The sequence below is a fragment of the Vespa crabro genome, chromosome 8 (genome assembly GCF_910589235.1).
Source record: "Vespa crabro chromosome 8, iyVesCrab1.2, whole genome shotgun sequence".
Classification (NCBI taxonomy): Eukaryota; Metazoa; Arthropoda; class Insecta; order Hymenoptera; family Vespidae; genus Vespa; species Vespa crabro.
In genome coordinates this window covers 2417330-2430815 of record NC_060962.1, presented here as the reverse complement: position 1 = coordinate 2430815, position 13486 = coordinate 2417330, and the positions used below count along the sequence as shown (strand labels likewise).

The following is a 13486-nucleotide window of genomic DNA, read 5'->3' as shown; positions in this document are numbered from 1 at the left end:
ACTGTTGGCGTTGATCATATAAAAGCTTCAATGCAAAGATGGATTTGACTCTTGCAAAATGTCGCGGAATTTCCTTATTATTTTCGCAGCCTTCTTCACAGGATGTTTCGGTAAGTATTATAACAAAATTAATTAAATAAAAGAAAATTATTAAATACTATAAAATTAATTAATCCAAAACTTTGTACAAATGATACCTTTTTAATAATTATTAAAAATACATGTATTTTTAAGTTTGTAATTAAATCAATGATATTGTAGGATTTTATTTGAAGCATTCGCCGTTTCTGGATAATCGTATCGTAGGTGGACAATCAGTTAGCATTCTGGATCATCCTTATCAAGCGAGTTTATTATTCCAATATGAACACTTGTGTGGTGCTTCTGTAATTAGCCAAAAATGGGTTATAACCGCTGCTCATTGCATGCAGTAATTTCTTTTATATCGCAGAAATGAAATTAAATTTCAAGTATATTAATACTATTTTATTAATTTCAGATTCCAACCATATTTTTATTTAGTATCAGTGGGTAGTAATGCTACGAAAAGAGGTATAAGATATGCGGTCACTAGAATTGTATCCCATCCAATGTTCGATCCTATAACTTTAAATTATGACGTCAGTCTTCTTGAAGTATGTATGAAGGACATATAAAAGTTGTATCGTAGATTCAACTTTCACTTTTAAATAACGAACAAATTATATTTTCCGTGTATTTCATTTTAGGTCGAAGGAACAATATATTTGAGTAACAAAGTAAAACCGATAAAACTTACTTTCGTTGAACCAAAATATGGTTTTATGAATGTCACTGGATGGGGTAGTTTAAAGGTATTCAATAAATCTTTGACTTAATCCAAATAATTTGTATAATGGACATATCACAACTTTTTCATTATTGATTTCTTTTATGTAGAAATGAACAATTTGTTAATTACAGGAATCAGGCGATAATCCAAACTCTTTACAAGGAGTAAGTGTACCCATTATTAGCAGAGTAAAATGTCAAGCAACTTACAACAACATTGCCAATGTAACTGAACATATGATTTGCGCCGGTTTTGAGAATGGTGGTAAAGATTCCTGTCAAGGTGACTCCGGAGGACCACTTACAGCAAATGGTACACTTTACGGAATCGTTTCATGGGGATTTGGATGTGCCCGACCAAATTATCCTGGTGTATATACTAACATTGCATCTTTACGCTTATGGATTTTGAAAATGAGTGGTGTTTAATATGATTTAAATGAAAAAGTGTAATTGAATGTATTGACTCCATGCTAAATTGTATATATTACATGTAAAAAAAATTCGTTATCTTTAATTATTATAATAGTTTAACATAACAATAAAATTGTAATGCCGTTGTTAATTACTAACTGTCAAATACTGTTCATAGTTTTCTACTGTAATAATATAAAGCCTCTTCATAATCATACTTTGTCGACGACGACTATAGGTAAAATATATCTAATCTATTGATCATTACGATATATTATCGCTACATTTCGAGATGATACGATATCTCTTCGTACGTTCGACTTATTTATAAAGCTATGGAATAGAACTACATAAGAAAAATCAAATTTTATCTGTAGACATTATTCTGTAGACATTATCTGTAGACATTATTTCGATGTTAAAATGTCAAAAAAGTTACAATGGAGATCCGAAAAAACGACAATCTTTCCGATTTACACGAAAAACGTTTTTGACTTAAGAATCGATAATGTCCGAAATAAATTTTATCTATGATGTTATATCCAATTTCGTTAAAGAGAATGAGATATTTCTGTGTGTGCTATCATCGAGGTGTGATCGATCATCAACAAAATGACTTTAAAGAGCATCCTATTGATTTGTACTATCTTCATTGAAAGTAAGTCTTATTTTTTCTTTTTTTTTCCCAAATAAATTCAGACTATTTCATAAAAATATTTTTAATAAATATGATTGTAAATATGACATGTCTATGTATATATAGTTTTCATTCTTGGAGAGGCTAAAAAAGCGTCCATCAAAGACTACCCCTATCACGTAAGTCTATAAAATAATTTTTTATCGGTTTATATTGTGCAGATTATTCTCGATCATCTGAATAAAATAACTTTTATATAATTTGTAATGAAAGAGAAAAAAGAAAGTAAGAGAAAGACAGACAGAGACAAAGATATCTACATCTTATTGTTATTAAACAATTTTGGACTCTTTTCTTAGTTTTAACGATAGTAAGCGTTTAAAGATAAAATTATTCTTATAAGAAAAAAACACAAACGGGACATTAAAAATATTTTATTAAGCACAATAGATAATTAAAAATAAAATTAAATTTGTATCATTTATATTTTTCTTTCATTAATCACCCATAATTAAAAAGTATTGTTTCCATTTTTAGGTGTCGGTTCAAAAATCCGGAAAGCACATATGTAGTGGTGCTTTGATATACGAATCCTGGATTTTAACCGCAGCATCCTGTGTATTCAAGTATATATATTTCTCTTCTATATTACATTTTTCGTTAATGAATATTACTATTTATTCGATTTAATGTTCAGAGAAAAATATATCTGGAATTTCTAATTAATTCAATTATTTCAACAAAAAAAATCTTGTATCCTATCATTCTAAATTATTTTTAGCTTGAATACATCCGATATCAAAATACGCGTTCGTTCTGAATCTTTAATAAAAAATGGAAATAATTTGGATATAAATAACATCGTTATCCATAATCAATTTGACAAATACATTAATGTCAACGACATAGCATTGATAAGGGTATGTAACATTAATACAAAAATATTAACCGATAATTTTCTTACGTTTTGTTTATAAAAAAAAAAAAGTATACTTAAGATAAATCTCTTATTTAGCTGAAAATGCCAGTAATGTTCGGACAAAACTTGCAACCAATTGGTTTGCCAGAAAATGCAGATTATTTCATCAAAGATAATACCACATCTTTCGTTACTGGCTGGCAACGAAAATCGGTAAATAAAATTCATTGGTTATATTTAACTATTTTTTATATTATCTAAACAATAATTATTAATTAATCATTTACATGACAGGCACAATTTGATTGTCAATTCTTTTCTATCTATTAGTCCTAAAACTTTTGATCTATCTTTAATATCCAAGTACTTAATATCATGCATTATGATTGATTCCCAGTTTCAGAGAATATCCATTGAACCTGAATTGTCGGTAATAAGTGTAATGACCGTAAATCAGAAGAGATGCGCGTCCTTTATGCCTAGCTATAAACCACTCTCCGAGAAAATGCTTTGTGCTGGTAACATGACTAAAGGAGTGGAAACGTGTCAGGTGAGAAAATTTATTTAAGAATATAGATGAATAAAAGAGATTTAAAAAAATGAAAATAACCGATGATCGCGAAACATTCATAAGTAAATGCTTTCAAGATGTTTTCTGACCTTCTCCGGATATCTGAACGATAAACGCATATATGATCATGGCGTATAATACATATGTATAAGCTAAGACGTGTACATAAGTATATACGTACGTATGTATATTTATATACTTTCCGTTACGAAGCACGTTCGGTTGTCAGAGGCAGAGGTTAAGGAACAATGGGAGACCTTACTATGGAAAGCACGCCTTTTGCTCTTTCTTTCTCATTTTTTCTTTCTCTTTATCTCCGTCTGATAAGAAAACCTTTTCAACGCTTTACACCTTATTGTCTGAATAAAATCGAGGTTAATAATTTTTGACTAAATATTCAAAAACCTTAAACAATAATAATATTATTTTATTTTTGATCATATCGAAACGGAAATTATTATAAAATATCTTATCTGATTATAAATGTAACGATAAATTAAATATTGTATCTTCTAGAAATACATATATCTCAAGTACCTACATGTATCATGACAAGTAGGTACTATTTCTAAATGGATAGGAAAATCAAAAATAGAAAAGAAATTGTTCGATCAAAAAATGAAGCAACGTCTAGTCTCAGATAAAAGTAATTTCCTTTAAGCGTTATCATTTTACCTCAAATATGTCTCACAAAAATGGATGCATGTATCTCTTCGTCATGATCGATGTAGTATAAAATCAGCAACAATTTTGTCCTCTGTGATTGTTACTGTGATGTATTAGATAACTACTGTCATTTGTCAACAACGAACGATTTATACGATTTTTTCCTAACGCACTACCGCGAATTCCCGCTAGAAACTCTCAATTTAATTACTATTTTACAAGTTAACACGAGCGACGGTGATTTTATTGAAATACTTGAAAAAAAAAACTACCGTGGAAAAATGTAATCAAATACAAAGTCACGATGAAATCCGATAAAAGGGGGCACGAAAAATTTATTATCGACCACTTTGCCACGATTTGTTGATCATAAAAAATAAAAATAATAATGATGATAAAACAAATAAAAGAATAAAAAAATAATAAAAAAAAAATCGTACTTCAACGCATAGCTATGATAAAAATGAAAGGCGTCACACGTCTATCCCGGAGACTCGCGCTTTTTATTCCATGAAAATCGGTTTTTATTCGATCGACACGTTTTCAAAGGATTTAAACGAAAGCACGCGCAAGCACCACTCGCATCGTCGTGGAGAGACCTCTTCGAGTCCTCTGTATTCGAAAGCCCTGGCATTTGAAATGGCGCGGTGATAACGTTAATTTCGAAAGTATCTCGACGATATATCCGTAAATGGACTCTTTGTGCTCGATTCATGCAGGTTGAACCCCTAACGATACTCCAGCGTCCTCTTGAAAAGTACTCTCCGACGAGAAGAGCTTTGGGAATGCTTAAGAGAACCTTCTTGAATACAGAATACGAACTACGGAATCGAAATTGAATATTATTGAAAGAATATAATGGTGCCAGTCTGACGATAAAGTACCGAAACTTCTTTTCTTAATAAAATCGTCCACCAAATGCCTCAACAGACTCGCATTCATTCTCTTCGCTTCAAATTTTGCGAATACATTCGTGAATCTCTCTCTTCCCCTCTCTCTCTCTCTCTCTCTATCTATCTATCTATCTATCTATCTATCTATCTATCTATCTATCTATCTATCTATCTATTTATCTATCTATCTATCTCTCTCTCTTTTCCTCTTTCTCTATATGCGATAAGGAATTCCAACGTCGATTCTACCAAACGTCACGTTTTATTGATCTTTCTATTATTGTTAAACAATAATACCAAGTCAATAACAGAACGTCAGTGTAAACATTGAAATCGATTCGATCTCGTTGCAAGTATTTACACAAGAGTTATGGCCAAAATTGAAGAGCGACGTTCGAGTTATTTGCAAACAATGGACGAGCAAGGAGAATTAATCTGAACACGATCTTGATCATTTACCGAAATCGTCTCACGTATGTTTGTAGGGAGATCTAGGAGCACCTCTCATGGTAGACCAGATGCTGATTGGGATTCTATCCTATGGATTAGGATGTGAGACTATGCTACATCCGGGTGTCTATACCCGTATCAGTAATTACCTCGAGTGGATTGCATCAAATTCGGGTGTCCACTACTAAAATATTGATTTAGAAAATTAGAAAATATATGTAAGTATATAACAGGAATAATCGCTCAGGCGTCAATATACGAGAACAATGTCTACATAAAAAGTTGTAATAATTGGATATTTATATAATAATAAAAATATACAAAAATATATTTCCTACGTTTCGAAACATTATTGTTAAAAAGTCTCTATTGCATTTCTCATACACCAGCATGTTGAGCTATCCAAGACCTAAAAGCTGCTACTCGCGTATAAACCCCAGGATATGCTGGTTCTGCACATCCATAACCCCAAGATACAAGGCCAATTAGTTTTCCTTGTTGTACTAATGGTCCTCCACTATCACCCTAAAAGAAATAATTAAAAAGCAATCGCCTTTTTTTTGTTTCTTTCGCAAATAAATTATTATGTAAGCATATCGGTATTAAAATTATTACGAAAATATATCAAAAAATGTTATCCGAAAATAATTTGCAGAAGTGAATTAAAATTGTATCAAGTAATGTACAAGAAAAAATAAATGATTAATAAACTTGTATACTTATTCGATGGATCAAAATCAATTGTTGTTTACCTGACAAGCATCTCTCCCACCAACATTTAAATAACCAGCGCACAACATTCTTGGCGTGATCTCACGACCCGTATACAAGTACGAACAATTTATATTCGAGACGACTGGTACTCTTACTTCGCGTAATTTATCGGACAACACACCATTCTTTCTCAAAACACCCCAACCTGTCACAACAGCTTTGGAACCTGCCGTATACTGATCCGTAGTTTTTGCTAAAGAGATGGGTCTCATATTGTGTCCAAAATAAAGTGACTTCTCTAACTATAATTGAAATTATATTAGAACTAAATTAAATGTTCATATCACAAGATAAAGATCAAAAAAGAATCCTTCTAACGTATCAAATATAATATTCGAAGTATCGATTTGAACCTTTGGAAAGTTATCATAAACCTCGTAGAAATAGATTTTAAACAATGAGTACTCACTCGAATCAATGCGATATCATAATCGGAAGTCTGATGATTATAATTCTCATGAACAATAATTTCCTTAGCACGGATCATTATACCTCTCATTTTTAAATCCGATATTCCTGCCTTTATCGAGATGTACCGTACTAATGAGCTGCGAGGAAAGATATAAGTTATAATACAAATTTGTACAAATAATTTATTCATAAAAATAAAATATTCTACGCACCCTTTTACGCAGTGAGCTGCAGTGACGATCCATTCGTTACTAATGATAGCACCACCGCAAATGTGACGAATATTAAATCGAACAGAAACCTATGAATTCGATTATATATTAATGTACTTGATTATGCTAATTTATCAATATATTCATAGCTAAAATCGATTATACGTTAACACAAAACTGTTTTTCAGGACAACTTTTTAAAAGAAAGATTTAAAAAATCTTCGTGCCTTTCGTATAAATTAAGTATAATAATCCAATTGATCTATGTAAATATATTAAATACAATGAATCGACGAAATATAATATATAACGTATATTCGCGTTTCTAGTTCCGTTTAAAGAAACTACATCGTAACATAGGTATAATATTTGTCTCACTGGTTACGCCCCGAGGATTTCGATTCGACGATCGTCGCTTAACTAGTTAATAATTGTCCAAAACACTCACTTGGTAGGGGTGCTGATGAATGCTGGTCTGTTGGCCACCAACAATGCGACCCTCGTCGTCTAAAATGCCGAATTATCCAGATCAATATTTCGCCAGGAATTGTTGCCGAGCAATTGTCGTCTATTACCAACGACTCGCTCGACTTCCGATCTCGTTTCGACGAACAAAGTAACGAAATTTCTCCATTACGTGATCGTTTCGAAGATGCTAAAGGAATTAAAGGAAAAAGAATGTAAAGTAACGATACGTACAATCCCAATTAAAATCCTGAGAGAGAACCAGCTGTGCGAAGAGAAAAAGAAACGATAGGAAGAGTCGAGTACGCATGATGAGAGACGAGTCGAGACAAAAGCCAGGAAAGAACTATCTGTCGGTCGTTCGGCTCGATTCTCTTTTATTTCGATATTTAGGAATCCAGGTTAATAGACGTCTGTATCAATTTTAAATGATGAATCAGTCTTTTCGCAATCTTCGTATCAAAATATCTATTGACAGTCGATGATAGATTTATACTATAGTTAAAGAAAATGTCGTTTATTTTCGAATCATAACAAGCATGCGCTGTTCTACTTAGAGACATCTAATGACGTCGCGAACGATGATACCAATCTCGTACGTGGAGTGCTCAGGAACTCGATCGTACAAATATTCGAGAAATCCTATAACATAATTATACATATATTTCCATAGACCGCTAAAGTTCCAAGGTATTTAACATCTAGGAACTTCCTTCTCAGTGAGAAATACCATGGGGCTATATAACAAGGAAAGGTAAAGGTAAAATTACAAATCGGCGCACGTGTGCTCGCCTAGATGCGAGGACAGCGTAAAGTCTAACAAAACGCTTCCGTGCTAGTGTTATATCTCATTGTTATCTGGAGAGTGGATATACGGAAGTAGTGCATGCAAGCTGCTGAACTAGTAGGAAACTGGCTAGATATCCAGGTAATATCGATTGCTTACCAACCATAATGCGCATTGTATTAGTATGCCGCGGTCGGTATGATTCTTAACGAGTCGAAGGGCACAAGGTGAGCCAAAGGAAGAACAGAGAAGGTGGTTGAACCTTAGCCTTTCCTTTCGTGTATTACCCTCTGAAGAAGATGACGATCACCGTATCACGTACAATAGCAATGCTCTTTATGTTCCAGCGTTCTAGGACCAAAGGTAAGCATCGCCATTTCGTGATGCCCTTTACGACTTAGCCATCTGTGCGAACTTAGAAAACCGTTTATGCAAGGTCACACCGCGACGAAATTCAGAACACGTTCGCGTCAGCTCGAGAATTAATAATTCCGAATGACGACAATGATAAGCGTTTAAGGTCGAACGGATTTTTCCCTTCGAAAATTTTATTGCTATTTCGTAAATACTTTTCCTGGCTCGAAATTTCGTGTTAGAGAATCCCTGCTTAAAGGGTGCACACATTGATATGCTATAGTTCTATTATGTAAAAATTAGATTCAAAAAATGGAAGCACGTAGTCGACGTCATTGATATATGTACATACTTGATTTATCCATGTATAATATTTTGAGAAAGGTCGTAGAAAGGGTCACACTTCGGATTTAATAATTTTATAAATGTAAAATCTCGATAAACTCATCGATTCTCGATATCTTCGACAAATTTTATTAAATGGTAATATCATAATCCTCGATGCATCATTGAGTATATTCATTAAAAATACGCACAAATTTAATTCCTCTTTTTCTAGATTCAAGATTGAAGCATTTTCTTTTACAAAACTGACTTGGAAAACATGAAAGATTATCGGCTATTAAACTATAGTCGAGAAATTCATCATCAACACAGTTGTTAGTTTCGTTCTGGCAAATAACTGGAATGAATCTCAATGACTATTGACAACATAATGTCATTCTCTCGACGAAAGAAAGCCAACCGGAAATCCGTTCTTAGGATAATCGACTTCCATTGTTTCCACGAAAGCCATTTAAACTGCCTGCAAACCAGACTCCGATATTTCTCGATACGCTTCGACGATATCAAGGATATATTTTACGTAATCATCCTCGTACCATCGCATAACTACTACAAATCATTGTTAATTTGAAGTTCATTCGACGAAAGAGTCCACTAATGGTAAGAGGCACACTCAAAACTGCAATTATAGTTTTTATTTTTCTATTTCAGTATCGGATAATAAATTTATTAAAAGGAAAATCCAAGAGACTAGAAAATAAACTTACCATTTTTCAAAATAGTATTTTATCTAATTAGTACTTTGGCATTATCAATTTTGATTCAAGAGAAAAATAAATTTTTTTTTATATCTTTGTCATAGTTGTTATCCAAGCACGTATGGCAGACGTTTTTGTATATACTCCAGGATAACCTTTGGTTGCACACTTTAAACCCCAGGATATGATACCTATCTGTTCGCCATTATACACGAGAGGTCCGCCGGAATCACTCTATGATCATAATAATGAGAAATTTATTAGAAATATCTTGATTGGAAATTATTATTATATTTAAATAATACGTGAAAACTAAACAACAAGACATTTCAGTTAAATTGATCAATAGAAAGTAAAAGGGCAAAGAATATCTTATGATTTCCTTGATGTATAAACTCTATTTCCTTGATGTATAAACCATCGCGAATGAAATTCAATATGACGTAAGAGATATTCACTGATCGATCTAATTTTAAAATATAACATATTCCGCTTTATTCCTTTCAAAATAAAAAATAAGATATCACTTGAAGAATTTATCGGATAGATACTTTCATCGTTTCTTGTATCGCTTCGTTATTTAATTAAATATATATTCGAAAGCTTTTCAATCGAATAAAATCTGAACAAAATTTTATTCTGAATTTATAAGTATGGCATTCGTATCGCTTTGTTATTTAATTATACAAATATTCGGATGCTTTTTTAAACAGAATAATATCTGGATAAACTCTAACGGAAATAAAAATGCACGAGTTACTATTGTTCTTTTTTCATTTTTGACCTATTTCATCCAAGTATAACAATTTCTTTTTATACATTTTCTTCTACATAGATATTTAAAGCAACATTTTCAATTTAAAAACAGTTATGCATTTTGAAAAAAATGTCTGAAAAATTATGTCACTCACTTTAACAATTTACTTTACCTGACAGGCGTCCTTATCACCGGAGAGATAACCGGCACACATCATTCGCTGCGTGATTTGATACGGGCTCTTACGAAAGATTTCGGTGCATTTTTGTTGATCGATGGTAGGTACTGTCAGAGCTTGCAACGCGTTAGATGTATCCGTCGTTCCCTGAAATTTCAAAATATACGTTTCATGGATTAAACAGCCGTTATTTTTATATCCCCTTTTCTGTCGGATAATTTCAATTTCCTCTGGCTTTTGTTCCGAGATTTGCCGAAGAGAAGGAAAATACGATCGAAATTTAAAGCTGGCATCGACGAGAGGAGTAACCCTTTTCTAACGACTCACAGTTTGCCAATCGAAATCCGGCAAACGTTCGACCAGCCAGGAGGAATGTTTGTTGTGACAACCAGACAATGTCGACCGATCGGCAAACTCCCGTTATTTGCACAAATCGCCGGTAATCAGTCTCGACGAGCGTCAACGTCCAAAACTAACTCAACGTGAGAAACGTGTACGCGTTCATCGGAATGATATATCCCCCAAGAGAAAAAAATCTCACCGTCTTTCCCCATCCCGTGATGATAGCATTGATTCCACCTGGCACGTTTGCGTTCACCGAAGGTAATTTCACTATATTCACTGTCGAACTGAACTTCAGCTCTGACGCTAACTAAGAAAAAAAAAATTCAATTTAAAACATTTTTGTAGAAATGGTATGTTTCTTTGCATCTTGCTAAGAATGATATACAGCATATAAGATAAAATTTAAGAATCTAAGAACTCCGATGAACAGTCAAGACAAAATAAGATAATAAAATAAAAAGAAAATATATTTCGAAAGCTTTCGCTTTCTGCCGCTCACCTTTATCAAGCCAACGTCATAATCAAAAGTATGATCGTCATAAAGATTATGTGGAATAAGTTGAGCTATATTCTGGATGAGTGTACCATCTTTAGTAAAATAAGTACTTCCAACACGAACGGAAAGTGCTTGGGCTATTACACTGTAAAAGAAAAAGGAAAAGAAAAAAAAAGAAAGAACAATATATCGGAGTAATTAACAATTTCAAAATTTAAACGATTTGTCTACGAAAGATTCAAACAAATCGACAGCATTTCGAACATCGAACGCCTATAAATGATATTATTTGCAAAACACAATCAAAAGAAAAATGTGATAACTTGAATAAAATTAATTAAAAAGATAAAATTTGTACGAACCTATCAATGCAATGTGCAGCGGTTAGTATCCATAATTTACTTATTATCGAACCTCCACAGAGAAGTTTATTTTTATAAATGATGGATACCTTAAATGAAATAAACAATCGAAATTAATATTGTTGATATTTGAATAAATTAAATATATATACTAGTATTTGGTTATATTCAAACTATTGTAGTATAATATTCTCGCATAATAACTTGTTAATTAATTGACTTCTATTTAATAAATATGATTAAAATAAATATTCTTTTTACATATATAACAATTCTTACTGTTTGAGAAATATTTAAAGCAACCTTGTATTAAAGTAACAAGAAAAAACTAATTATAATTACTTGATATGGATGTGCAGTTATCGTGGTAGTCGTTCCTCCTATAATTCTAGGATGTATATCTGCTGCAGACAGAGAAACGAAAAAAATGAAGAAAATAACATACAACATCTTTTCTACTTAAACTAAAATACGTACACTAATCTAACATCGCTGACAATATTAAATTCACTCGATGCGATTCGAATCGCAATACTGATAACAAACTACACTCTTCGATATCGATAGCATTGATTCATTTGAAGTGTTTTCAAGTAAGATACATCTCGTCCAAAAATATCTTCAAGTGTTCCTTTTGAATAAGATACTATACAATATAATATTTAATTAATATAAATAAATATAAAGATACTTCTAAAATAAGTTGTTTAATTAAAATAATTTAATAGCAGATTACTTAAATATCGATTAATTTTTAATTGCTAATTGTTCTCGTAACATTAACAATTAGTAACCGCATTTAATTCCACTTTCGATTCGCTCGAATTACCGAAGCAATACCGGAGAGATTAGAAAATTTTGCGAAACGGCTAACGTCACGGTGAATTTGGGAGGAAATCAACGATAAGAGAAGGAAGACAGTGAGACGAAGAACGGTACTGAGTTTAACGGGTTGAGGTGAATTAATGTTGAACGTTAACGGAAGTAGATAATGCTTCTAGCCAAAACGTCTTAATCTTACGATAGGACTCTACCGGATTAGAAGACATCGTATTTAACGAGCTAAACTCTCACTTCCTACATACCGATACACATGCTCTAATGCTTCGATGCGCACATAGTATACGTGTATATATCTTATATCTATGTATTATCCAATGAGAATATATGGAAATGAATTTTACGATAGTCCGCCAAAAGGGAAACGGTTAATGCTTCGTTATATACTCCACCTGACGAATATTTAGTTCATTTGAATGCACTGTTAAAGAAATTTACGATTTTAACATTTCCGTCGTCCGCGTAACTACTTTTTCGATTTTACTTTCAGCGAACAGGAAAGTTATAGTTCGTTAATCGTTATCGTACATCGAATTAAATGTGAATCTATCTTTAAATCTATCTTCGTCTATCTTCTTCTATTAGCTAACGTATTCCGTTAAGCGTTACGAAAGAATTTAATAAATGTTCCGTGAAATATTCGTCCGTACGCGCAATTCTTTTTTCTATTTTTTAGTATTTTTTGTTTTTTCTTTTTTTTTGTTTTGTTTTTTTTTCTATTAATATCGTACTTTAATTCCAATGGAACGCGAATAATTTATTCCTTTTCGTTTACTTTCATTAAATCTTATTAAAACTCTTTTAATTTAATTCGGTTACATTAAATATCAAACATTATTGCTTAGATGATAATTTATAAAAGAACTATTCCGTTTTTAAGCAAACGGATATAGCATCAGCGTAACGTTAAAGCTGTGTAATAATTTATGTAGTTGAATGAACTATTTCGAAAATGCGGGAACTCGAGTGCAACGTAAATATTATATGGACTAACCCGCATGAAATAAGCCATCTATTATTATTAATGATATGGCACATAATGAATGTATCATATAGTTGAAATAGAAATTATAATAATTCTACGACTAAACGAACGTATATT

General features: G+C 32.2%; 2 protein-coding genes across 2 annotated transcripts in view; one reads left to right on the top strand and one right to left on the bottom strand.

The window, feature by feature from the left end:
• LOC124426173 (serine protease 53-like) lies at nt 1-5697 on the top strand. The gene is made up of 12 exons (XM_046967557.1): nt 1-110; nt 262-430; nt 500-635; nt 729-833; nt 943-1236; nt 1831-1882; nt 1988-2040; nt 2399-2487; nt 2643-2781; nt 2877-2993; nt 3178-3330; nt 5396-5697. Exons 1-12 carry the CDS (start codon nt 59-61, stop codon nt 5546-5548), a joined length of 1512 nt encoding a protein of 503 aa, XP_046823513.1. The 5' UTR covers nt 1-58; the 3' UTR covers nt 5549-5697.
• A 41-nt stretch (nt 5698-5738) lies between these two features.
• Nucleotides 5739-13486, bottom strand: part of LOC124426172 — a 50705-nt gene continuing 42957 nt past the window's right edge. Inside the window, exons 3-14 of the mRNA XM_046967555.1 lie at nt 11887-11948; nt 11545-11633; nt 11186-11327; nt 10883-10993; nt 10336-10488; nt 9500-9640; nt 7457-7568; nt 7206-7264; nt 6758-6846; nt 6544-6682; nt 6113-6376; nt 5739-5885 (exon numbers count right to left, since the gene is read on the bottom strand). Coding sequence (XP_046823511.1) covers nt 5739-5885; nt 6113-6376; nt 6544-6682; nt 6758-6846; nt 7206-7264; nt 7457-7568; nt 9500-9640; nt 10336-10488; nt 10883-10993; nt 11186-11327; nt 11545-11633; nt 11887-11948 — 1508 coding nt within the window. The remainder of the gene's footprint in view (nt 5886-6112; nt 6377-6543; nt 6683-6757; nt 6847-7205; nt 7265-7456; nt 7569-9499; nt 9641-10335; nt 10489-10882; nt 10994-11185; nt 11328-11544; nt 11634-11886; nt 11949-13486) is intronic.

What these genes read in the sequence shown, in the direction of transcription:
- LOC124426173 (XM_046967557.1), top strand. Translation starts at nt 59, where the DNA reads ATGTCGCGGAATTTCCTTATTATTTTCGCAGCCTTCTTCACAGGATGT. An exon ending in CTTCTTCACAGGATGTTTCG is followed by an intron (nt 111 to 261) that starts GTAAGTATTATA and finishes ATGATATTGTAG; the next exon opens with GATTTTATTTGAAGCATTCG. An exon ending in CTGGCTGGCAACGAAAATCG is followed by an intron (nt 2,994 to 3,177) that starts GTAAATAAAATT and finishes ATTGATTCCCAG; the next exon opens with TTTCAGAGAATATCCATTGA.